Source organism: Columba livia, chromosome 1, assembly GCF_036013475.1.
Source record: "Columba livia isolate bColLiv1 breed racing homer chromosome 1, bColLiv1.pat.W.v2, whole genome shotgun sequence".
NCBI classification, from domain to species: domain Eukaryota; kingdom Metazoa; phylum Chordata; class Aves; order Columbiformes; family Columbidae; genus Columba; species Columba livia.
In genome coordinates, this window is record NC_088602.1 from 116,701,442 (window position 1) to 116,724,985 (window position 23,544).

General features: G+C 41.2%; 1 protein-coding gene across 2 annotated transcripts; it reads left to right on the forward strand.

Annotated features, from left to right (window-relative positions):
* The first annotated feature begins 472 nt into the window (after positions 1 to 472).
* MXRA5 (matrix remodeling associated 5) lies at positions 473 to 21,229 on the forward strand. Of its 2 annotated transcripts, none has more exons than XM_065074214.1 (7): positions 473 to 1,042; positions 3,435 to 3,650; positions 6,395 to 6,524; positions 6,850 to 7,240; positions 9,803 to 14,824; positions 15,467 to 16,367; positions 17,898 to 20,051. In XM_065074214.1, exons 1-7 carry the CDS (start codon positions 843 to 845, stop codon positions 19,804 to 19,806), a joined length of 8,769 nt encoding a protein of 2,922 aa, XP_064930286.1. In that variant the 5' UTR covers positions 473 to 842; the 3' UTR covers positions 19,807 to 20,051. The 2 variants fall into 2 exon arrangements, with proteins under 2 accessions (XP_064930286.1, XP_064930278.1); XM_065074206.1 differs by having other exon boundaries at positions 477 to 1,042; positions 17,895 to 21,229.
* The last annotated feature ends 2,315 nt before the right edge of the window (positions 21,230 to 23,544 follow it).

Consider the following 23,544-nt stretch of genomic DNA (forward strand, 5'->3'; position numbering starts at 1 on the left):
ACACTGGTCTCAGCAGCAGTATTGTGCCAGTATGCACTAAGGAGGCTGGCGCTTTGTGTTATGACAGGACACCTATATCACTATGAGAAGAACAGGAAATCCAGAGTGTCTGATCCAGTTTCGGGGTTATACACTGAACCGCACGTGTGCCTATGTGACTGCACAACGCTGACAGCTGCACCTCTGAATGTTTCAAGAGTGCTGGATCCGCCCAGGTCGGAGAAACAAACTTTCCCCAAGCTTCAGGTCTCAGACTCAGGCGTGGGCTCGGCTTCCCCCGCTGCGGCCGCAGCTCCCGCCGCCCCCCCGACGGCTCCGGCGCCCACCTCCCACACTCCAGCCGTCCCCCCCCGACGCGGGCCCGCCCGCGGCTCCCCCCGCCGAGGGGCCGCCCACCCCGCAAGAGGAGCCGCTCCGCCGCGCCCTCGCCCAGCACAGCGCCCGGCGCGGGGAGGCGGGCGGAGCGCGGCGCCACGGCACCCCGCGCCCCTCGTCTCCATGCCGCGGCAGGCGGCGGTAGGTTGTCGCCGCAGGAACTGTGCGCCCAGGCAGCCCGTCAAACGGCGGGGAGACGCCGGCATCGTCCGTCCGCCCGCTCGTCCACGGAGATCCCGCAGCACCCGGAGCGACGCGCTCGGCTCCCGCCGGGACTGAGGGATTGCGGCGCCCCGATTTTCCGCGTGGACAGGGGGCACCCAGAGAAGACGAGAAAATAACAGTAATTGGAAAACACAAAAAACAACAAAAACACCCTAGACGGTGTCCTGCCTGGCTGCCGCGCATCGCTTATGCTTATTAGGGGGGACCCATCCAGAACGGCGGATCCCGCAGGATGACGGGCGATGGGGAGTCCTAAGGAGGTGTCGAGGCGAGCTGCCGCGGGCTGCGATGAGCATCAGCGAGCCGGTGCCGGAAGGGAGGTCGGGAGCCAGGTAGCCGCCGGCCGCCCGCCGCGCCGCCTCGCTCCGCCGGCCGCCCGCAGCCCCCCGGGGGCATGGGAGCAGCGGGCAGCGCCTGCTGAGACCTTCGCGCCCGGGTGCAGGTAAGGAGCCCGCTCACGGCCGGTCGCGGCTGCCGGAGCCCGGCTGGGGGGTGAGGGTGGTTTGGGGCAGGGGCACCTTCGCGGGTCTGTGCGGGAGGAGGAGGGGAGCGGCGCGCCTGCCTGGCTGGCGGCGGTCCGGCGCCCCGCGGGCCGTGTCGCCGTGTGTCGGCGCCCGCCCTCAGCCCGTCCGCTCCCTTTGCTCGCCCCAAGGGGACATTCTTCGCTAATGGAAAGCATCTGCCCTCCGGTGCGGTAAAAAGAAACACGAGTGGGGGGAACCGCACCTCCTCCCTAGCCCCCTCCGCCATGGCCGTGGCTGGCGCACAGCCCGGCCCGACGGGAGGAGCAGCGCCGCGCCGAGACCTGCCGGCTCCCTCCCCACGCAAAACTCCCTGCGGGGTGGGCGCGGTCCCCGCCAGGAGCCGCTCGGGCAGCGCCACCGCCCAAGGCCCCGCCCACGCCCTGCCCCACGCCCCGCCCCCCGGCCGGCCTCCGCCGCACCCACCGCCCATCCGCAGCCGCGCCCCAGCGGGCCGTGGCTGAGCCGTTGCCCATTGGCTGACACGCTGCGCGGCGGCGGCGGAGGCAGCCAATGGCAGGTGGCGCGGCGGGGCACTCGAGAGTGCCCCCGAGCGGTGGAGCGGGGAGATCGGAGCCGGTCCGGCCTCGCCCGAGCCCCGAGGGCTTTCACCGGCCGAGCCTCTGGAAGAGCCGGGTGGGCCTGGGCGTTGGGGGCCCCGCTCTCGGCCGTCGTTTCTCACCCAGGCAATGTGCTATAAGTCCTTCTGGGCCACGCTTCCCCAGCCCCTCACAAGTCGCTGCAATTTCCTCTTAACCTCAGTGAGCGCCTCCTGTAACAACATGCAGTGCCCCCTCCTAAGAAGAATTGAAATGAGTAGGGTGTTTCTTGAAGGGAGTTTTCATTAAAGAGAACATTAAGGGAAACAGCACCTGAATATTCTTAAGCAAATTAAAAGTAGTTTGTCTTGTAGACAATGGTAGATGTCTCATTAACTTGACCACAGATATTTGAGAAACCTCCTCATGCCGATGAGCCTCTCCTTTGAACTGTAATGGTTTGCACATGACAGTCTTAGAAAAAATAATGTGTGTCTCATTGCTAGCAGATCTGAGAAAATCTGACTTTTATACTAAAAGCAATAACTAATGGAACTCATCAAGTAGAACTGAGTGCCTTTCCATCTTTGTCACACAGTCATAAAAGAGCAGGAATACTAAATTTCTGATACTAATACTAGCCTGCATTCTTTCATGGCTTTAATCTGAAGAGTTCAAATTCTTGTGATGTTAGGGATAAGAATAGAGATATTTCAAATTAATTTCTCCAAAGTTAGGCTGCTTAATCTGTAATTAGACACCTACATAAATTATTTTATTTTTGTAAGTGAGTACTGCTCAAGGTCAATAACAGTTGTGTATTCTTGTCTGTCCTAGGACAGTGTACATCTTAAAATGACTCTCCACAGACGTAGCTACCCAGATTTAGACACAGAGTTCAGAAAATCTGAACTTGAGCGTTGATAGACAAGGCAAGATTATAAATATAAACTTTCTTGCTCACATTTCCTCTGAGGTCTGTGATTCTGCTTCTAAATGAACTGTCAAGTGTAATCAATTCTGATCATTCATAGCTCCTGTTTCATTAAGATTACAGTGTAAAAGCACACCTGACGTTGCACAGTAATGCATAGCAAAGGATGACAGAGTCCAAATCTATGACCAGCCAATTCTTTCTTTCATCACATTCTCTCTCAGTGATATAATTTCTTATAGAAATTATGAAAGGGATTCATTGAGCCAAATTTTACCCTGGTGGAAGTTAGTGGTGTGTCTAAAAGTTAGGCAGCTAGGCTAGGTGAGTTAGCTCAATGGGACCTCAGGAGGATGATTTGTTGGTATCCGATCAGGTAGATGCCTGATATTATTCATCTTCAAATGAATATGGGTAGCTTTTTCTTCTTTCATTGACTGTAGAGGGAGCCATGACAATTTGCTTGAACTAGATACTTCTCTTGATGTTTTCTAATTTTTAGGTGAGACTAGTTCTGCCCTTGGCGTATAGACCAAACCTGCAAAGTTTATTTCCATAGGGAGACAGTGTAACTTTAGTGGAATTGGTATTTAGTAGAAAAGTAGAAGTGATTTATGGGGGGAAAGTTAACTTTGGAGTAGCAAACAATGTGGAAGAAAGAAAAGCTCTTTCCGACTGAACTTTGCCTTGATTGCCTACAGACCTTCCGCAACCCTGCAGAGCATCACGAGGTATATAAAGCTTTTTATGGGGATTTTTAAAGTCGTCTTTTCTTCTCTTTCTCTTCCCCCCCCCTTTTCCTTCTCCTCTCCCCCTTCCCATTTTCCCGGGATGACCCAGGAGGAGCGAGGCGACGGGAGGTGACAGGATGGGCCCTGGTGCAGCAGCCAGGGCCCTCTCCGTGGTGCTGATGCTGGGGCTGGGGCTGGCACCCGGCGCCATGTCCTGCCCCCCGCCCTGTGCCTGCTACCTCCCCACCGAGGTCCACTGCACATTTCGGTCCCTGGCAGCCGTGCCGGCAAGGATTTCCAAAGATGTGGAAAGAATCAATTTTGGGTTCGTACGGCAGTTTGTAGTAAATAGTTGTTGTTTTTTTGTTAGTGGGTTGTTTGTTTTTTGTTTTTTGTTTTTTTTTTTAATGTTCTTGGGGCGGAATCTTGGATGGAATGCTTCACACACGTGCAGTGTATCGGGATCTCTGTGTGTACTTTTTAAGTAGAATTGCAGAGATGGGTGGTTACTTCCAGGAGCTGTATTTCAAACACTGCGGTTACTGGCATGGAGAAGGCATGGAGAAAGTTTCAGTGTAGCCTTCATGTTTCAAAGAAAAGTTACTGTTATTATCAATTAATTATTTTCAGTTACAGGGTATCTAAAAAACCATGTATGAAATTCATTACAATTACACAAAAATTTACAAATGGTTTAATGAGTTATCAAGTTTTAGTAAACTTTTCATAAATGCTCTGTGTTCCCTTCCGCCTGCTCTATGGACAAGATCAAGAGACTAATCGATAGCTCGTGATTGTGGAGATGTAGTGATTTCAAATTGCGTCCATCTTTTTGAAACTCTCTATATTTATATCACGGTGTCAGATCTTCTTGGCAAACAGGATGTGAAATCTTTTATAGTGTATAAAAATATATATTGGATTAAACCTACTATAGGATTTCTACTAAAAGTTGAATATTACACCTCATGTAAAAAATATAGTAGGAGTAAAATTCTATAATGGAGCCAGGTAACATTTTGAAGAACAATGAGATATAGCATAACTTATAGCAATACAGTAAAAACAAAGTTATTTCCTTGCCTTTGGAATGTTTTTGTTTGGTTGGTTTGGTTTTTTGGGTGGTTGGTTTGTTTGTTTTTTGGGTTTTTTGGTTTGGTTTGGTTTTGGTTTTATTTTTAAGGAACTTAAGTGCAATATAAGCAAACATCAGTGTTTTGGGGAGAGATTGCTCAGGCACCAACTCACTTTCCTCTGCCAGGGTACTGCCCACTCACATCTATCTGACAGATTATGAGATGGGAAGGCAGGGAGAGCTGGTAGGCTGCATATCACAGAAGTGCTGTGTTGGGTCAATATGTGAGATGGCACAGTGCAAGACTTACAGTCCTGTTCTGCTTGATATCAGAGCTGCATCACTACCTGGTATGAACTCACCCGAACTGCCCCAAGGCCTGTAAGCTGTGATTGATCACACAGTCACTGACAGAAGGAACCTTTTTTTTTTTTCTTTGCTTCTCTGTAGTTAAAATGTCTATCTACCAGCATTTTATCCACCTAAAGCCTGATTTTAGTGTCAAAATGCCCTTGTAGTCAGTGAATCTGTATTACAGTAATCTATACTTTCATGCCACTTTTGAGTCAGAAATGCCTCCCTCTTCTCACAAGTTCAAAACCACACATTTTTGCAGTCACCTCTCACCCATACATCAACATTCTATGACAAATCCCATCCCTGAATTTGTTTTGAAAATGGGATGTAGGCTTCTACGTTACTCAGGTGTTTTGGCTGTTTTTTTTAAAAAAGTACATTGTTTGATACTGCTAGCATGGAAGTCCTATCCTGTCATTTTAATTCACCACTATGAAATGACATTGTTTGAGTCGTGCCATAAAAACAGTCTTAACTATCTGCTGTTGCATTTCTTTAATTTTGGAAAAGAGCCTTTACCACATTTCTCTTTTTTGATGCTATATAGTTGGGAGGTAAAGATTATTTTCGTACCTGGAAATAATTTAGGAAAATTTCTTATTTTGCGAAGTTCATATTTCTCAGAAGGCCTGATGTTAAAATAGGGAGTTTTAATAAGATGACTGCTATCAGTCTAGTAGGTCTGTAGGAGGAGTAAAAGTATCAAAACAGTAACCTAAACTTTTAGAAAAATCAGAATCTTCAGATAGATAGAATGGTGAGGATCTAAAAGTATTTCCTCCATATTCAAAGTATTTTAATTTCTCGTCGTCTCTTCCCTTCTTTTCTAGAAAGTGTTTAAAATAGGAAAAACCTTTAGAAGTTGATGCTTAATTTAGAGACTTCATGCCCAGATTAGCTCATACATTTAATTTTATGTCCACATGTGGAAAACTCAAATGTAGAGCTAGGGTGCCAAACTTAAAGCTTCCATTTTGGCAAATAAAACCTGATTTATTTGTCCAAAGTGAAACTGAATTGTTTTCACAAAGTAGATGTTCCATATTCTTTCTCTAAAAGGAGTTTCTAGACTCAAAGACTCAAATGAAATAACTAGAAGGTCAATTCCTAGATCTTATGTAATTAGTTGATGTAGCCAATTACATGTTGTGACAGTAACTGAAGCAAGATGTGACTTCCTGCTTCTCATGCTGTTTGCAAGATATCCCTTTTTTAATGTCCTGTCTCCAAATCTTTATTTATTTATTATTAGATGCTGTTTTGGCAACACTGCAGCCTTACTAGTTTGCCAGGCTCCATAGCATCATTGGTTGGCTACAGGCCATTAATTTATTACCATTCCATAAACTGAGCTGCATGGAAAAACATACTAACAATTATTAGAACTTAAATGCTTATTTATTGCTCTTACTTCTGAATTATGGCTGAAGTGCCACAAATTGAGTTAAAAGAAACCTTAATATAAACATGGACTAAGTATACTTGGCCTTGTAAAAATGTTCCAGTAACTTCTGGCCCTTTGACAATACATTAAGATCTCTCCAAATTTTCCTGAAAGTTAGGTTGTACTAATTTTACATTTGCAGTCCATGACAGTCAGTGCATAAAATGTAACTGCACATGTGATTTTTTTCCAGGTTTAACAGTATACAGTCTATAAACGAAAACTCCTTTGCAGGACTTACAAAACTGGAATTGCTCATGATACATGGAAATGACATTCAGAACATACCTAATGGTGCTTTGAAAGATCTTGTGTCTCTGCAGGTAATGCTCAGATCTTCCTAAATTTCATAAATTCTAATGTCAATGAATAACAGAAGACAAAAAATAAGTGGTTTTGTCATGCCTTTCTTAGGATTAAGATACCATTTTCCCCCAAATACATTTGAGATCTATTAACTATGCCTGTGTCCTACTTGATAATGCCAACTAATATTCAGCTGTATTCTTCCTCTTTGAGCAGCATATAATTTTTCAGTGGTAGAAAGGATATCTGAATGTGGGAGAAAAAGTTCTGCATGCTATTCTGTTTGGATTTAGATCAAAAAACAAAACAAAACTAATTTTTTTTTTTTTTTTTTTTTTTTAGGTTTTCAAAATTAGTTACAATAAGCTTAAAGTCATAACTGGCCATACTCTCCGAGGACTTTCAAGTTTAATGAGACTGCACATGGACCACAACAGAATTGAGTTCATTCATCCAAATGCTTTTAATGGATTAACTTCTCTGAGACTGGTCCACTTAGAAGGAAATTTGCTCCAGCAGCTTCACCCCGATACCTTTTCAACGTTTATGGTCCTTGATTATTTCAGACTGTCAACAGTAAGACATCTTTACTTATCTGAAAATGCTCTTAGGACCTTGCCTTCAGGGATGTTTCAAGGCATGCCGCTGCTGGAGAATCTTTACCTTCATGGGAATCCGTGGGCTTGTGACTGCAGCTTGAAGTGGCTTCTTGAATGGAATGAAATTTCTGGAGGTAAAAACAAAAATACCGCTGCTTCTTTATCACATAATGTTAGACTTTTTTTTTTTCCTGTTCTGCATATAGATGATTTTGTTATTTCCTGAGTATTATTACTTACATGGTATCTATGTACTTTATTATTTTCTGTTACCATTCAATAAATGCAATATTTAATAAATACTTAAAGAGCAGTGGAAAGAGGAAGCAGTTGTTTGTCACTAGCTAAAAATTTGTATTTGGTAACAAAGGAACTAACAGTTACATTCAAGATGGAAAAAGTGATAGCAAAGTTTATAGATGGAAGGAGGAGATAAGTTATAACCTCTTAGTGTGTTCCTTTGCACTGCAGTACACCTTTGACTAAGGGCTGGCAATTGTCCTTAACCAACAAAGCTAGTAACTGTGTGCTCTCATGGAAGATGAGAATGTAGGATTTGAACTTGTTTGGCTAAGGAAGGAATGGAAATCAGGTTTCAAAGGATGAGTCTTTTAACTTCGATGCTATTAACTTTAAGGTTGTTTGTAATATTCATGCGACTTTCATGTCTATCTGTGTTTCTTCATTGACCACAACTTCCTTTTATAATGGAGAAAATCTATTTCAAGTATTTTCAGAGAAGACCTACAATCCTGCCATTTTTTTTTTTTTTCCTAGAATAACTAGTCTTTCTTTGTTCAGGCTGAGATGTGACAATAAGTATCACACTCGTTAGTCTGGAATACTTCTGATCATCTGCAGAGGCAAAACACTAGAAGAAAAACAAAAAACAAACCCAAAACAAATGCAAAACAACCCCAAAACCAGTTTTATGATGCCTCTACATCAGGAATAGACTAAATGAGCAGGTTTTTGAGTGTGAGTTTTTGATTTAGGCATCTCAGGTCACCAATCCCACTTCATGTAATTAAGTGCTTACTGTAGTAGACCAAAGGGACTGGTGTTGCACCAGAGCAGCTGCTAAATATTGAAGAGGAATTTTCATCTAATTGCAACTGAAAATGTCTCAGATGAGTCAGGAATCATAAGGTTTAGATAATGATTTGGTGCATGCGTGGTGGATGATGGTGGATCTTGTCATCTTGGAATATGTAATTAAAGGCAGTTTTGCACTTAGCTGTAGGACAGTACTTTTAAGAGTGTGTGATACTTGAATGTGTAATCTAAGCGTTCCTGACCAAACTGAGGCATTTTATTTTGATATCATACTTAGCTGACTCAAACTTTAATATTTTGACATATTCTCCTTGATCCAAATGAGTATGTCTCTTAAGAGTACTTAAGTTGCTCTGTAAGTTATAACAACTAAATATTAGATGAACTTTCTTTCCTTGCACCATGTTGGCATGTTACCATTTTTATTCAATGGTGCACCTTGATCTTTATATAAGGTTATATAAGGTTAACTTCTTTGGGAATTCTGTCCACATAGCATTTAAAAAGTGCTGTGTCATCGATCTGGCAAATTGATTGTGGGCCAGTTCTGTCATGAAGTATGCTTTCCTTGTCTTTTAAACATTGTGTTTGAATCTGCAAGTGATAGACTGGTTCAGTAAATATTCTATTTGCAAGAACTTCTCAAGAAAATAGCTTTATCAGACTGTCAAAGCACAAATTTTTTTATTAAAACTTGTATGAAATTTTGCCCCTTTTTCCCCCTTCTCCTAGCATTTTGCCATATAACCCACCCGTATCTTGTTCATTCATTAAAAGATCCCTCATTCCTCAGGAGTGTTCAGCATGACACATTCCTAGAATAACTGGAATACATTTTATTTACAACATGTTTCCAAACTAAATATTTAAGGGGACATTTGACACTGTAGTGAGCAGAATAATGTACTAAATATATAAGTGTTGTTTTGCAGACAAGAGTCTTTCTGGCATTGTCAGAAGAGAGGAGTCAAGGCGATCATTTCCTGGTTTAGCCCTTTTTCTCTATTTCAGTTTATATTTTATCATTACAGACTTTATAGTTATTTCAGAGGTCAGGGAAGACAAATAGCTTGTAAGTGCAGGAACTATTCAGCAGATTTTAGTAGCTACAGTAAAATGTTTTATGTATTGCCAGTACTGTTGTTAATGAATACAGAAAAATAAAAAGCTTAATAGATTATTTATTGAGGAAGTCTGGTATTTCTCAGGTAATGTTTGAAAGCTGAGAGGACCCAATCCTCTTCAAGTTAGATCCACAAGTTAAATGGGTAAGCTGTCACTAAACAGGTGCAGACTTTGACACAGTATAGCTTTTTTTCTCACTTACAAAATGTTGCTCTGAACACTTCAATCTCTAGGCATTTTAGTCAGAGGCAGTGAATCTATTTTCAGCAGGATGGAGAATTCAATTCTCTCATTAAAGTCAGAGGAAATGTGGCTCAGTTTGAGAATCAGACACTCATTCAATTGTGAAAAGAAAGAGGTACCATTTTAAAAGCCTTGACTTACGTGTCATGTGCCATAATATGTTCTTCATGTGGTCCATTTCAAACCTATGAGAGATCTCTAACTCTAAAACAGAGTTCTTCAGCTTACCTATCTTTAGTTTTCCCTTTTTTAGTTTATTTTTTTTCTTACAGGTGTTTTAAAATGCAAAAAGGACAAAGCCTATGAAGGGGGACAGCTCTGTCCAAAGTGCAACAGCCCGAAACTGTTGCAGAAAGAAGATATTCAAAACTTGAAAGATATTTCCTGTAGGAAACCTGTCATTCAGTCCTCACTGAGGCAGAATAGCAGCACTCAAGATGAAGAAGATGATGACAGTTATGAAACCCCTCTGGAAGAGCTTCAGTCCTCTCCATGGAACATTACACTAAATATGACTGATGAGCACGGCAATGTAGTCCACCTGAACTGTGAAATCAAAAAACCAACAAGCTCTACCAAAATTCATTGGAATCAAATGCAGACTCAGGAGATTGATATAAATGCTACAGTGTCACTGGATTTTGAATGTCCAATGAATCGAGAAAACTATGAAAAATTATGGAAGCTTATAGCTTATTACAGTGAAGTCCCTGTCAAATTAGAGAGGGAACTTATGCTTAGCAAAGACCCTAAAATAAGCTATCGGTACAGGCAAGGTTCAGATTATGATGCTCTTTACTACACAGGTGTAAAAGCTCAAATATTGGCTGAGCCTTCCTGGGTGATGCAACCTCTTATAAATATCCAATTAAACAGGCACCAGAGTACAGGGAAAAAAGTGGTGCTCTCTTTTTTTACTGTGTTTTCTCAGACAATTCGTACCAAAGACACCAGGCAGCAGAGAAACTGGGTAATGATAGAGCAAAACCAGAGCACAAGGACGGCACAGAGTGTGGTAGAAGGGTCAGAGTGTCAGCTGAGCTGCAATGTGAAAGCCTCTGAGAGCCCCTCTGTTCAGTGGCTCTTTCCAGATGGGACTAAACTGCAGGCACCATTTAATCAAAAAGATAGCAAGTTTTCCATTCTCAGTAGCGGCCAGCTGACAATCAAAGCAGTGAGTTACACTGATGGTGGTTTGTACCATTGCATTGCCCAAGTGAGAGATGATGTAGACATAATGGCCTACAGACTTCTAGTGCAGCCTCCAGCTATTCAGGTAGCTGATGCAGATGTACTGAGAGTTGAAAAAAATGTTGGAGATCCAATAGTTTTGCCGTGTAATGCGGTTGCCATCCCAGAGCCACAGTTGAGTTGGATTCTTCCAAACAGCCAGCTCCTTAGTGATTTATCAAACTCTTCAAAAGGATATATGTTGCACAATGGTACTTTGATTATTCCAAAAAGCCACGTCAGTGATAGTGGCCATTACAGATGTGTGGCTGTCAATCAGCAGGGTTCAGATCAGCTTGTTGTAAGGGTCACAGTAAATAAAATGGTGTCTGACAGGTCGTTTAAAAGGATAAAACTAAGAAAGCGCCCAGGCTCAAAAAGTCCATCAAAAACAAGAGGGCGAGTCATAGATGATGGAGATGGATCAGGGGCAGGAGGGGTGGATGAGTTCCCACGAAGAAAGAACCACCTGAAAGACCGAGAAATATCCTTTAAACAAAAAAGTGACCAGGTGCCAGAGACTCAAATTAAAAAGGGGAAGAAAGGCAGAAGGAAAATGAAAATTTGGAAAAGTACTGATAGAACCCAAGACAGCAATGTTGCAGAAGGCCGGAGAGTATTTGAATCTCGAAGGAGAATTAATATGGCAAACAAGCAGATTAACCCACAACACTGGGCTGACATTTTGGCAAAGGTCCGTGGGAAGAATCTTCCTAGAACAACAACAGCTACAGCCATTTCTTTAACAACTGCATTGCCATCAGTCATGCAGAAAACTACTCCAGTCCCTTATCCAGTAGCCAGCCCTCCACTTTCAAAGGCAGCAGCTGATGGGGTAGATTCCTCTGCTGACACATCACCTGTGGGTGATGCATCACCTGAGCCATTGTCAGTCACTGCTTCCCACAACACTAAAGCATTTTCAGTCCAGTCCATATTAACAGAGTCAGAAGCAGAACACTTCTCTGACCACAGGGCTTTAGAAACACCTCCAAGTATTTACTCTGTAGAAGTTCCTGTATCAGGTCCATATTTGACTCCTGTCTCTCCAGCTGTGCAACCCCAAAGCCAGCAGCATCTTCATCTCAGGACTGATGATTCAGTTGTAGTCAAAGAAAATATTCATACTGTCACTGAAGAACCTCTAACCGGACAAATTGTAACGAGCTCTCCTAATATTCAGAGCAGTTCGTTCACAGTGGAAAATCTAGATAGAACTATATCTTCTACATCAGAGGAATATTCTGCTTTTGCTGAGCTACCACTTGATGCTACTGTCGTAGCTGAATCTCAGGCTGTGGATCTTCACAGCGTCTTGGAGACAAGTGTGAAGTTAAATAAAGTGGACCCAGTGAGTGCTGATGCCATGCTTTTAACACCTTCTCAGTTGGATGAGATCATCCCAACAGATTCTGTAGGCACAACTACCATTTCTTCATCCGTTTCTCCATTTGTTACAGAAAAGAGCAATGACTTTGTACATCAGCACAAAGAAGTATCCACAGATCAGGCAGAAATGGCAGGCTTAAGTACAAGTTTTCCAGCTGTCACACCCATCAGCATTCAGGGCAAGGAAGAACCTGAAACCCACAGGACTATAGTGACTCAAGAAAGCATATCCAGCAGTTATGCAGAGAGTTTTCAGGGAAAAGAACGTGGAAACCTGGCTACTCCAAAACCAGATCTCGGATTAACTTTGTCAAGCACTAATGCTCTTCATAAAACAGCCGGGGGAATAAAAACTGCTTCTTCCATCAGTAGATTGACTACTGTGGCCACAACGACAACTCCTTATAGAAAGACCACGCCTTCACTTGTTACTCAGCATGCTAGAAAAAGGCCTTATGGGAGAAGGAGATTGAGGCCAAACAGAATTCGACAAAGGCTGAAGCCTTTCCCTCCTGTTGTTTTAACCACAGAGGCAATGCCTATCATTCCAAGGATTCCTGAAGTTGAAGCTGTGACTAAAACTTCTTCTGCAACTCGTGAAAGTCCTGATCTTAATTACAACATCAAAATACAGGCTAAGGAAGAGGAGTATATAGAATACACTCCTTCATTAGTTACCGATCCAGTTGTCTTAGAGAAAATTACCAAAATCAGAGAGGTGGTCACGACTTCCTTCTTTAGGCCTACTGTTTCTCCCCCTGAAGCAAAACATGTGACACATTCTACTGGTCCTGAAACCTTGTCACTTCCAGTGACTGCACCTGTCACTGTTTTATCATCATATGTTGTACATGACACAGTTCCCACAGAAGAGTCAAGTGCAGCTCTGAAACCAGAGCAAAGTGAATTGCCAGCATACCACTTATTAGATAATAAATCTGAGGAGAAGGGCATTAAACCAGATTCTAAAACTATGGATAGTAAGGCAGAACAATCAAGCACAACTTCTCCTGAGCATATGAACAGCTTCATACTATCTACAAAACCAGAATCTCAAGAAGATCCTATCCTATTTGACTCAGAAGTTGTGGTTAATGAAACAACCACTGGAACATTCCAGCCAATATATCCCACTATGACTCACTTAAGTGTTCCTGTAGGCACAGAGGAAGTTTTTAAGCACCTCTCAGTTTCAAAGGAGCCACGGAAGCCCACAGTATCATCAGAAATAGCTGAGCCACCACAGCATCATGAGATGATTACTTTGTCCTCCTCCTTCAGCAAAACAGAAACTCAGACTTTTCTACTTAGAGAAACAAAGAAACTAGTTGTTTCTCAGACTGGGACAAAGCCATCTTCCTTGGATAAAAAAGAAGCTATATCACATGTATTTCATCATTATCCCACTTTGCAGACAACTGAAAAGCCTTTGACTACATCCACTGCCTTTATTCCATTTATAAAACTTGCTACTCTTCCCTCTTCCATTTCAAGCACTTCACATCCTTCTCATCATTATACCACTGAGAAAAGTAATGCCTTCAATCAGGAAAGGTTCCCAGAACCAAAACAAGTTGAAGCAGAGCATGACAAAACAGTAGTGAGCTCAAGACAGAATGTACACCCTACTCCTTCCTCTAGCCAAAACAGGATTAGCATACAGTCAAAAGAGAAGCAATTCAAAGAGTTGTATAGTAGCAAGTCAAACAACAGTTTAGTGCTAAATCCAAACCTTCCCCATCCACCTGCTGGAATAATACCAAGCCTAAAGCAAAGACTGCCAGTTGTGCCTCCAAAACATGTTCCAGTAAGAGGCACAGTGAAGCCTCCATATATTGTAACACAAGGTTCATTTCGCTATTTTATAACACACCAGCCTCTTCACTACACAAACAAACCAGAGATAACAGCTTATGCAGCACATACCATCCAGGACAAAAAACCTTTTGCCTCTCATAGAGAAACAACTACCCCAACACAAGCCTCTCCATTTCACAAAACAAACTCATTCACTGGAAGCAAGTTTGATAATCAGGCTCAGAACAGATACAATATTAATTCAAGATTTTTTGGAAATAATTATGTTCCAGATAATGGAGGCACAGCAGGAAGACTACCAAATCAAGGGATCCCTCATTATCCCAGTTCCAGAATGCCATTCCTTTTCAACAGAACACGGATATTCCCCCACTTAAGTGTGCGTCCTAAGCCAGTGGTCCCTAGTCAGCTAGTCCCAAAAGACACAAATAAGAAGAAGGTTGCCCAGGTCTTCCCTACTAGGATTACAGTGCAGAAAGCTACAGCTATTCCAGTGCCTCCACTGGAACCACACACCACAAGCACCACGTCACTGCCACCAGCAATTCCGAAGATTACCCCTCCAGCCTTTGTCTCTCAGCGCACAAGACCACAGATATTCACTACAGTTCAGCCTTTTAAAAATGTCCATCATCATCATCAAAAAGGCCCATCTGTGCCTTATGTGGGAGCTATTATGCCACACAATCTGACTGTAATTCAGTCTTCCACTAATTTCAGGATGCATGGAGAAAGACCTAAAATTATCACAAGAGGGTCTCAGAGTATATCCATCCTTGCTGAAACAGATGCTTTTATCCCTTGTGATGCAGTAGGGGAACCCAAGCCTTTTATAACTTGGACAAAAGTCTCTACAGGTAAGACAGAGAAAAATGTTTTCTTCCACATGTTTTTTTAAGGGTACAAAATCTGTCATTTGTTGCATAGAATTGCAACATGACTGCAGGAATCGTCAAAAATACTGAAGAATAATTTCTGTCTCTTTTAATCTTTATTGATAAAATATGACTAATTGCAACTGATCATTACAGGTAAAAATAACTTGTCAGTATTTCTTGTAATAAAAGAAAACCTCTACCATTTAATGAGTTTATTTTTTGAGGAGGGAATAGCAGCCAACACTGATTATTCGCAGCAGTTAGAATTTATGATGACAGCACTTGTGTGTATGGGTTTGTTAACATTGCTGCCTAAAATATTGCTCTGTGTGTCATCTCCCTAAAAAAAAAGGAAAAGAGAAATTATGTAAAGATTTAATATGAATTCTAAGGCATAAAACACTTAAAAGTTTTTGCACCATACACACTTGCAAGCTAGTATGGTTAGTTCTGCAGTGGAAAGAAAACAAAGACATGACATCAAAAGATGTCGTATGATCCATCTGAAGTTGTAGTAGGTGTTAAGTAAATCTAAAATCTTACATGAAACTTTTCCAATGCAATGACATATGTCTTAAACCCTTTGACGCTCCATTTCTTCCTTTTCCCTCACCTTCCCAGGGGCTCTAATGACAGCCAACACCAGGTTACAACGGTTTGAAGTCTGGAATAATGGTACCCTCCTTATCCGAAATGTTCAGCTTCAGGATCGTGGACAGTATTTGTGCACAGCTCAGAACCTGCATGGCATAGATAAAATGATCATTGTGCTCACAGTTGTAGCCCACCAGCCCAAAATCTTACTTTCCCGCTATCGGGATGTCACGGTCTATTTTGGAGAGACCATAGCAATGGAATGTCAGGCTAGTGGGACTCCAAGTCCACATATTTCATGGATTTTCCCAGATAGGAAGATTTTGCAGACAGTCACCACCACAGAAAGCAGAATAATGCTTCATGAAAATCGAACCTTGTCTATCAAGCAAGCAACTTTTTCAGACCGAGGAGTTTACAAATGCATAGCAAGCAATGCTGCAGGGGCTGACAGCATTGCAGTGAGGCTGCACATTGCAGCCTTGCCTCCCATCATCCAGCAGGATAAGCAAGAGAATGTGTCTTTGCCCCTTGGTAGCAGCATTAACATCCACTGCACTGCCAAAGCGGCACCTTCTCCCAGCATCCGCTGGGTGGTCTTTGATGGCACACAAATCCGACCTTCTCAGTTTGTCAATGGAAATCTATTTGTTTTTCCCAATGGAACTCTTTATATTCGCAACATCTCACCCAAGGACAGTGGGACCTATGAGTGCATTGCTGCTAACATGGTGGGAGCTGCCAGGAGAACAATACAACTCCATGTGAAGAAGCATGCATCTAATGCTAAGATCACTGGGAGCTCTCCTCAGAGGACAGATGTAACATACGGCAGCATCCTGCATCTGGACTGTAGTGCTTCTGGTGACCCCTGGCCTCGGATATTATGGAGGTTGCCTTCCAAAAGGATGATCGATTCCCTGCACAGGTAAGTTACTATCTGAGGTGTCACAGCTAAATTACAGTTTAGGTGAACTTAGAGAAAAGACCATTCATATCTGTACAAATTTCATTCTTGACTTCTGTGAGATTTGAATGAGGCCACCAAACTTTAAGGACGAATTTGAAATTATAAGATAGCCAAGTCATAACTTAGCATAATTTTCTTGAAAACAGTAGTAATCTTGAAAAGTCAGCTGCAAGTGTTTAGGATAAGCTGCCTCTATTTGGCTTTTACAGCCACTTGTAAATGTAGTAAAAAGTCCAATGGCAAAATTAAGATATACAGCTTGTGTACTGCTTGTTCTGAAGTGCTTAATCTGCACAGACTTGCAAAGGTGCCTGCTTTTCCCCAGGAGAAATGAAATAACTCAGTTTTGTTTATCTGTTATACAAATCATTATACACATTAAATGCAAGGCAAAGAAAGAATTGTATAATTATTTAAGTAAGCATGATCATTTTAACATGATTATTTAAAGAAATGATAACTTGCAAGAAGGTCTGTGTAACCCAGTTGCATATAAATGCCTAAAACAACAGTTTCTCCAATGTTCAAAACATTTAGTAAAATACCACTTCTCGAAACTTACAATAACTGTCTTAAGACTCTGCTGAAAAAATAATTTCTGCTCTGTGTTTTATTCATTGCTCACTCTTCGAGAACTATAGGTAGATGAGAAATGTACTGAAGTTAAAATGCACAGTTGTCAACAATTTTCTTAATAGCTAACCATGCTCATAATTTTTTCATGTTGACAAAAACATATTTAGGTATCCTGTAGATAGCACAAAATACCAAATTCATTTTATGCTTCATAGTGATAGCAACAAAATACTGATCTTTATGAGAGTTGTATTTCAAATACAGGAGATCTTTGGGGAGAAAACTGGGGGAAATCAGTTTTGACCACAATACACCAGTTCCGTAATGGAGTAGAAATCATAGCTTTCCAGCACATTGAAAATCTTTTTTTTTCCATATTTCAAATCTTAGTGATATTTTGTTTCTTTGTGTTTATTCTAAAGGTTTAAAATGTTATGCCTGTTGCCAGAAGTTGCTCATCTAGATTTGTTTTTAGCTGAGGACTCAATTGCCACACTCCATATTTACGGCGCATATAGTTTTGTGTGAAGCATATAATTCAGCGATCCCATATTCGAATGTTACAAAATACGTTATATGCAGTCAAAAGAGTCAAAATTACAATCATTTGGTGTTTCATGGTTGTTTAATGGTCAAAAACATCATTAAAGTCATTGAATGGCATAGAATTGCTTGGTTACAAATTAGCAGAATTATTTTTTCCATTTGCTTTTTGGTGGTGAATATCTTGGACATCTCAGATCATCTAATTATCTAACAATAGCAATGCTTCTCTCTTTTTTTTCAGTATTGTTGAGGTGTGGGGTTTGTTTGTGTGTTTGTTTTCTTGTTTCCCCAGGTTTCACTCAATTAATTCTTCAAATGTGATTTTGCAACTCATGTTCTGTTCTTTTTTTTCTTTCCTTCCAGTAGCTTGGAGACTAGAATCAAAGTATTCAGCAATGGGACTTTGGTTGTCCACTCAGTTACAGATAAAGATGCAGGAGACTATTTATGTGTGGCACGCAATAAGATAGGAGATGACTATGTGCTCCTCAAAGTGAATGTGATGATGAAACCAGCAAAAATAGAACATAAGAACGAGAATAACCACAAGGTCAAGTATGGAGGAGACCTGAAAGTTGACTGTGTAGCCACAGGTCTGCCCAATCCTGAGATCTCCTGGGGTCTCCCAGATGGCAGCATGATCAATACCTTCATGCAGTCAGATGACAGCGGCAGCCGGACAAAGCGATATGTAGTCTTCAATAATGGAACCCTGTATTTCAATGATGTCGGACTGAGAGAGGAAGGGGACTACACCTGCTATGCTGAGAACCAGATTGGAAAGGATGAGATGAAAGTGCGGGTCAAAGTAGTGGCTGAACCTGCAACCATCAAGAACAAAACATACGTCATTGTTAATGTACCCTATGGTGATGTTGCCACCATAGCATGTGAAGCCAAGGGAGAACCCACTCCCAAAGTGACCTGGCTCTCCCCAGCCAACAGGCCCATTCCTGCCCTATCTGACAAATACCAAGTATATAGGGATGGCACTCTCCTCATCCAAAAGGCCCAAAGATCTGACAGTGGTAACTATACTTGCGTAGTGCGGAACAGCGCTGGAGAAGATCGGAAAACTGTCTGGATCCACGTTAATGTTCAGCCTCCCAGAATCAATGGTCATCTCAGTGCAATAACATCTGTGAGGGAGACAGCCGTCAGGGGCAGCCGGAAACTTATTGACTGCAAAGCTGAAGGCATCCCTGCTCCACGGGTCTTATGGGCTTTTCCAGAAGGAGTAATCCTGCCAGCTCCCTACTATGGGAACAGGATCACTGTGCATCGCAATGGTACGTTGGACATCAGAGGGGTGAGGCAGACAGATGCGGTGCAGCTCATATGCATTGGACGGAATGAAGGAGGGGAAGCGAGACTGATTGTACAGCTCCTCATCACAGACCATTTGGAGAAACCTTCCTTCAGAGACCCTATCAGTGAAAGGATCACTGCCTTTGCTGGGCACAGCATCAATCTGAACTGCTCAGTCCAGGGGAACCCCAAGCCCAGCACAAGCTGGATCCTTCCCAATGGCACTGAAGTGCTGAGTGGCAGTCGTTTGCACAGATTTTACCATATGAGGGATGGGATCTTACACATCAGCAGCCTCTCCACTGGGGATGCTGGGACTTACCGCTGTACAGCCAGAAACCCAGGAGGTTATGTGGAACGAGTAGTCTTCCTGAAGGTAGGAATCAGGCCAGAAATCACCAACCAGTACAACAACCTGGTGAGCATCATCAATGGAGAAACTCTGCAGCTCCATTGCATCACCCAGCCAAGCCAACAGGCACAGATCTCCTGGACGCTGCCGAACGGGATGGTTCTGGATGCCCCCCAAGCTGTGGGTCGTTTTTCCCTGCTGGAGAATGGCTCACTGACGGTGCGTGAGGCTTCTGTATTTGACAGAGGCACTTACTTGTGCAAGGTGTCCACAGAGTATGGCACTTCTGTTATGAATGTGCCCGTCATTGTGATAGCCTATCCTCCCCGGATCACCAGTGAGCCAGCACCCGTCATTTATGCCAGGCCTGGAAATTCAGTAAAACTGAACTGCATGGCCATTGGGATTCCTAAAGCAGAAATAACATGGGAGCTTCCAGACAAATCATATCTGACAACAGGAGCTCAGTCCCGTCTGTATGGAAACAAATTCCTCCACCCTCAGGGGTCACTAGTCATCCAGCAGTCTACTCAAAGGGATGCAGGCTTCTACAAATGTACTGCTAAAAATATACTAGGCAGCGATTCGAAAACAACCTACATACACATATTCTAACACTAAAACAAATGCCTTTGGCTGGATGCTAGTCATCAAGTCACTGCCAAGTGAGTGCAACAAGGAAAATACTGCATGCAACAAAGCCAGGAAGACTGAGGGCAGGGGAAAAAAAAAAAAAAAAAGGATTAATCCTATTTTCATGCAAAGTGCATTGCTTGTATACTCAATATGGCAGTAGGTCTCTGCATTAAAAGGACGCAGCGGACATACTGATACTGAGGAGACTAACACATTGAAAAAGGTCTTTAAATTGTTAAGACAGTGTAGTGTGGTTTTTCGTGCTATCCAATAGCATCTGAGACCTTAAGTCCTCTATTCTTGTCAATAGTCCAAAGCTATTTCTTGTTCTAACAAGCACCTTAAAAGTACCAAAGAAGTATTAACTGTTAATAAATGAGCTGCAGTGATAGAAGTGCTTTAGTGAAACATAATTTTCTTTACATCCTGCAGTGCTTTTACATAATGTAGCCTTATACAATATGATTACTAACCTTTTTGTTCATTTTTCTGAGCTCTTCAAAATGAAAGACTAACTTAGCAGATAAGAGTGATCTATTTTAATAAAAATACATGCAGACATTAGTTACGTTAACATATGAACAAACTCTTTCCAGCTACTAAGGATGCTACCGTCAGATCATTCATTATATATTTTATATATATTTTTAAATCAGACTATGAGACTAGAAAGAGTAACAATGAACATGGTCTCATTTTATAAATTATTGGTCTTTACAAGACTCTGATACATTACAGTGTTTTATAATATTAAGGTCAATATACTGTACATTTTATAATAAAAAATGTTTTCCAAAAAATATTCACTGTGGTTTTCATTTTGTTTTGAGAAAATAGAAATAGGGAACTCCAAACAATGTAAGTATGAAAAGTCAAAAAAAGTGTAATACATACTCTTTACCTTTCTAGACACGATTTCCTAATACTTAACACTTCTGTATGTATATTTCAGGATTCATTTACAGTTTCAATACTTTTTCAAGGATGGTTTATTGGTTACCATACATAATTTTAATGAGATCTATCATTTATGATATAGAAATAATTGCTACAAGATGCTGAATATGCCCATGTTTCAACAAATTACTTCAATCAGTATTTTGCAAATGTTAACTCACCTTTAAAGCATATGGATGCTCTGAGATATTCCTGAATTCTTAAAGTTCTGATTGTTCATAAAACTTATGCTCATATTTTAGTATACGATAAAAAGAGCTTTGTTTTCATTTTTTCATTTTGAATGAAATGACACGGACAAGGACATTGCTGAAGATACAAATGCCATAATTTATGTGATAGAATATTTTATAAAACTTATTTTTAAAAAGTCAGTGCAGGCTAAATGTTGTGGTTTGTACACAAGCATTTATTAAAGTTGCAGATATGGCCTAATAACACTTAATTCTGTCTTAATTTCTCTTTTATTGTTTAAATCCTTGGGCTCTTAACCAGCAAATTAGAGCTCAAGGTGAAGCATGTGCCTATATATTTGGCAGGGAGGTAGTTGCTTGTGAGAGCAGTTAATGAAGACAGGAACAAGTACTCAAGATTTTTAACTAGATTGCTCATGTGGTCTTTTCTAATCTGGCTTTTTGCCTTGAACATGTCACAGATTAGTTCCTTTACTTAATTTTAGCACTTTTTTATTTTATAGTATTTCTTGGAAAATGATGATACAATTTTTAATAACAATATTTCTTTTAAAAGAGTCTGAGGTCAGCATTTTAGCATTGGAGTAGGAATCAAGCACTTTTATTCATTTGCCTGTCCAGTCTTCAGTTAACACTTACGTGAATTCAGAGATATTCGTGGATTATTAATGACTTCTATATATTTCCATATTAAGCAGATTTTTTTTTATGTTAAGGGAAGAAAATAGAATCCAAAATCAAATACTTGCTCTGTTGGGATCAAATAAAGAATCTGATAATGTTTCATTCATTAATCAAGAGTTTCCACTGCTGTCAGTGCAAGTTTCGGAGGCAGAAGAAATGAAAGATTTGGCTGATGACCTTTTCTTAATTCAAGTTAAGACTTGCATGCTTGCAAAATACGCACAAAATTGGACTTAACATTTTTAATGTATTATAATTTCCACGACATTTGTGTTTACCACTTTTATGAAGACATAATCCCAATGAGATACCTATAAAATATAATTTTCTTCCAAAATAAGTGTAACTACAGCTTAACAAATATCACATTTGGCCATATGTACTGTCTGTCGTATTCTGTCTCTGCTGAGATAGTAGTTGTCCAGAATATCCATCTTGAGTTCCTTTAGTAGAAATAAATAAGTTCATGAGGAAACCAAGTCTGTTCCAGGACTTCTATTCTTAGGCCTGAATCTGCATGTTACTCCAAGTGCCGAATCATCAGTTAAATGAAGGCAGTCATAAGACACTGAATTTAAATCATAGCTTCTTCCTTTATTGCCATGTACTTATCTGCAAGTTGTGTTTAATAAATCAATGACAAATTTGCATTACTTCAAGGACACAACACTTCATTAACTTTCTTTTTTTTACAGAGGCTTTCATTCAGGAGCCATGCATTCAAAGACAATGGAGCTTGTTCCTTTTCTGATATTGAGAGGAGCTGGGAAATGAAGTGTTTGCTCTTGGATTAAGAAAGTTTCACAATTTTTACTTGATCAGTCAAAGGAGGTTCTGGATACTTTCCATGAAAAGGAAAACTTGCTATTCCTTGCTTTTTGCTTTGAAAATGGAGAAAAAGAAATGACTGAAGTTGTATATACATTTTTTACTTTGGCCTTCACAAAAAGAGGATCACTGTGTCCATATCCCTAACACAACAACTCATAAGAAAAATTGAGGTGGGAATATAGGCCAGAAAAGCAAAAAACAGGGAATTAAACAGAGTATTCATGTCATCAAGATCTGATAAAATTTTTAAAACACTAGCCAGTTCACTTTTGTGTTTTAGTGATTATCTTCAAAAGCTCATGAAGGCAAATTGAGGTACAAGAAGGCTGAAAAATTGCTGAAGTTGTAGTTGAGGAAACAAAACAGCCAAACCCTGGTATCGAGAGGTATTTCGTTTAATTCATGACTAAACAATCAATCTAAGAGCATCTGTAGAATAACATGGTGATAAGAAGCAGCTGCTCTGGAAGTTTCCACAACAAATCATATAAAAGAAAACTAGTTACCTTCTCACAAGAGTAATTAGTCCAGAGCATGGGAAGAGAGAAACTTGGTATAGTATATCATACTGTAGCAGAATTTTTTACATTGTCACACAGAATGTTCTCATGACAAAACTAAAGAAATGTGATTTATCTATTATAAAGTGGGAGAACAGATGTTTTCAAAACATTTAAAGAGAAATACTGAGTAACTGATTATCAGTTAGGAGGACATGTGTCACCGTTTAATTCAAGGCGACAATAAACCGTGGCAGATGCTTTGTCACCCCCCTCCTCTTTCCCACTCCCCCACGCCCCCCAACTCCCTACTAAGGAAAGGCAATAGGAGGGCAAAGAGAGACAAAGAGAGAGAGGACTTACAAGTTGGAAAAAGTTAAAAATGTTTTACTAATGCTACTAAAAAAATAAAGACAATGATACAAAATACACGAAACCAATCTTGGAATTCCCCAATCTTGGAATTCCCGGCAGTTCAGCATCCGCTCCTCTGGCAGCAGCACAGCAGGCACCCGTAAGTCCTGGGTTGGACTCTACAGCAAACCGGAACT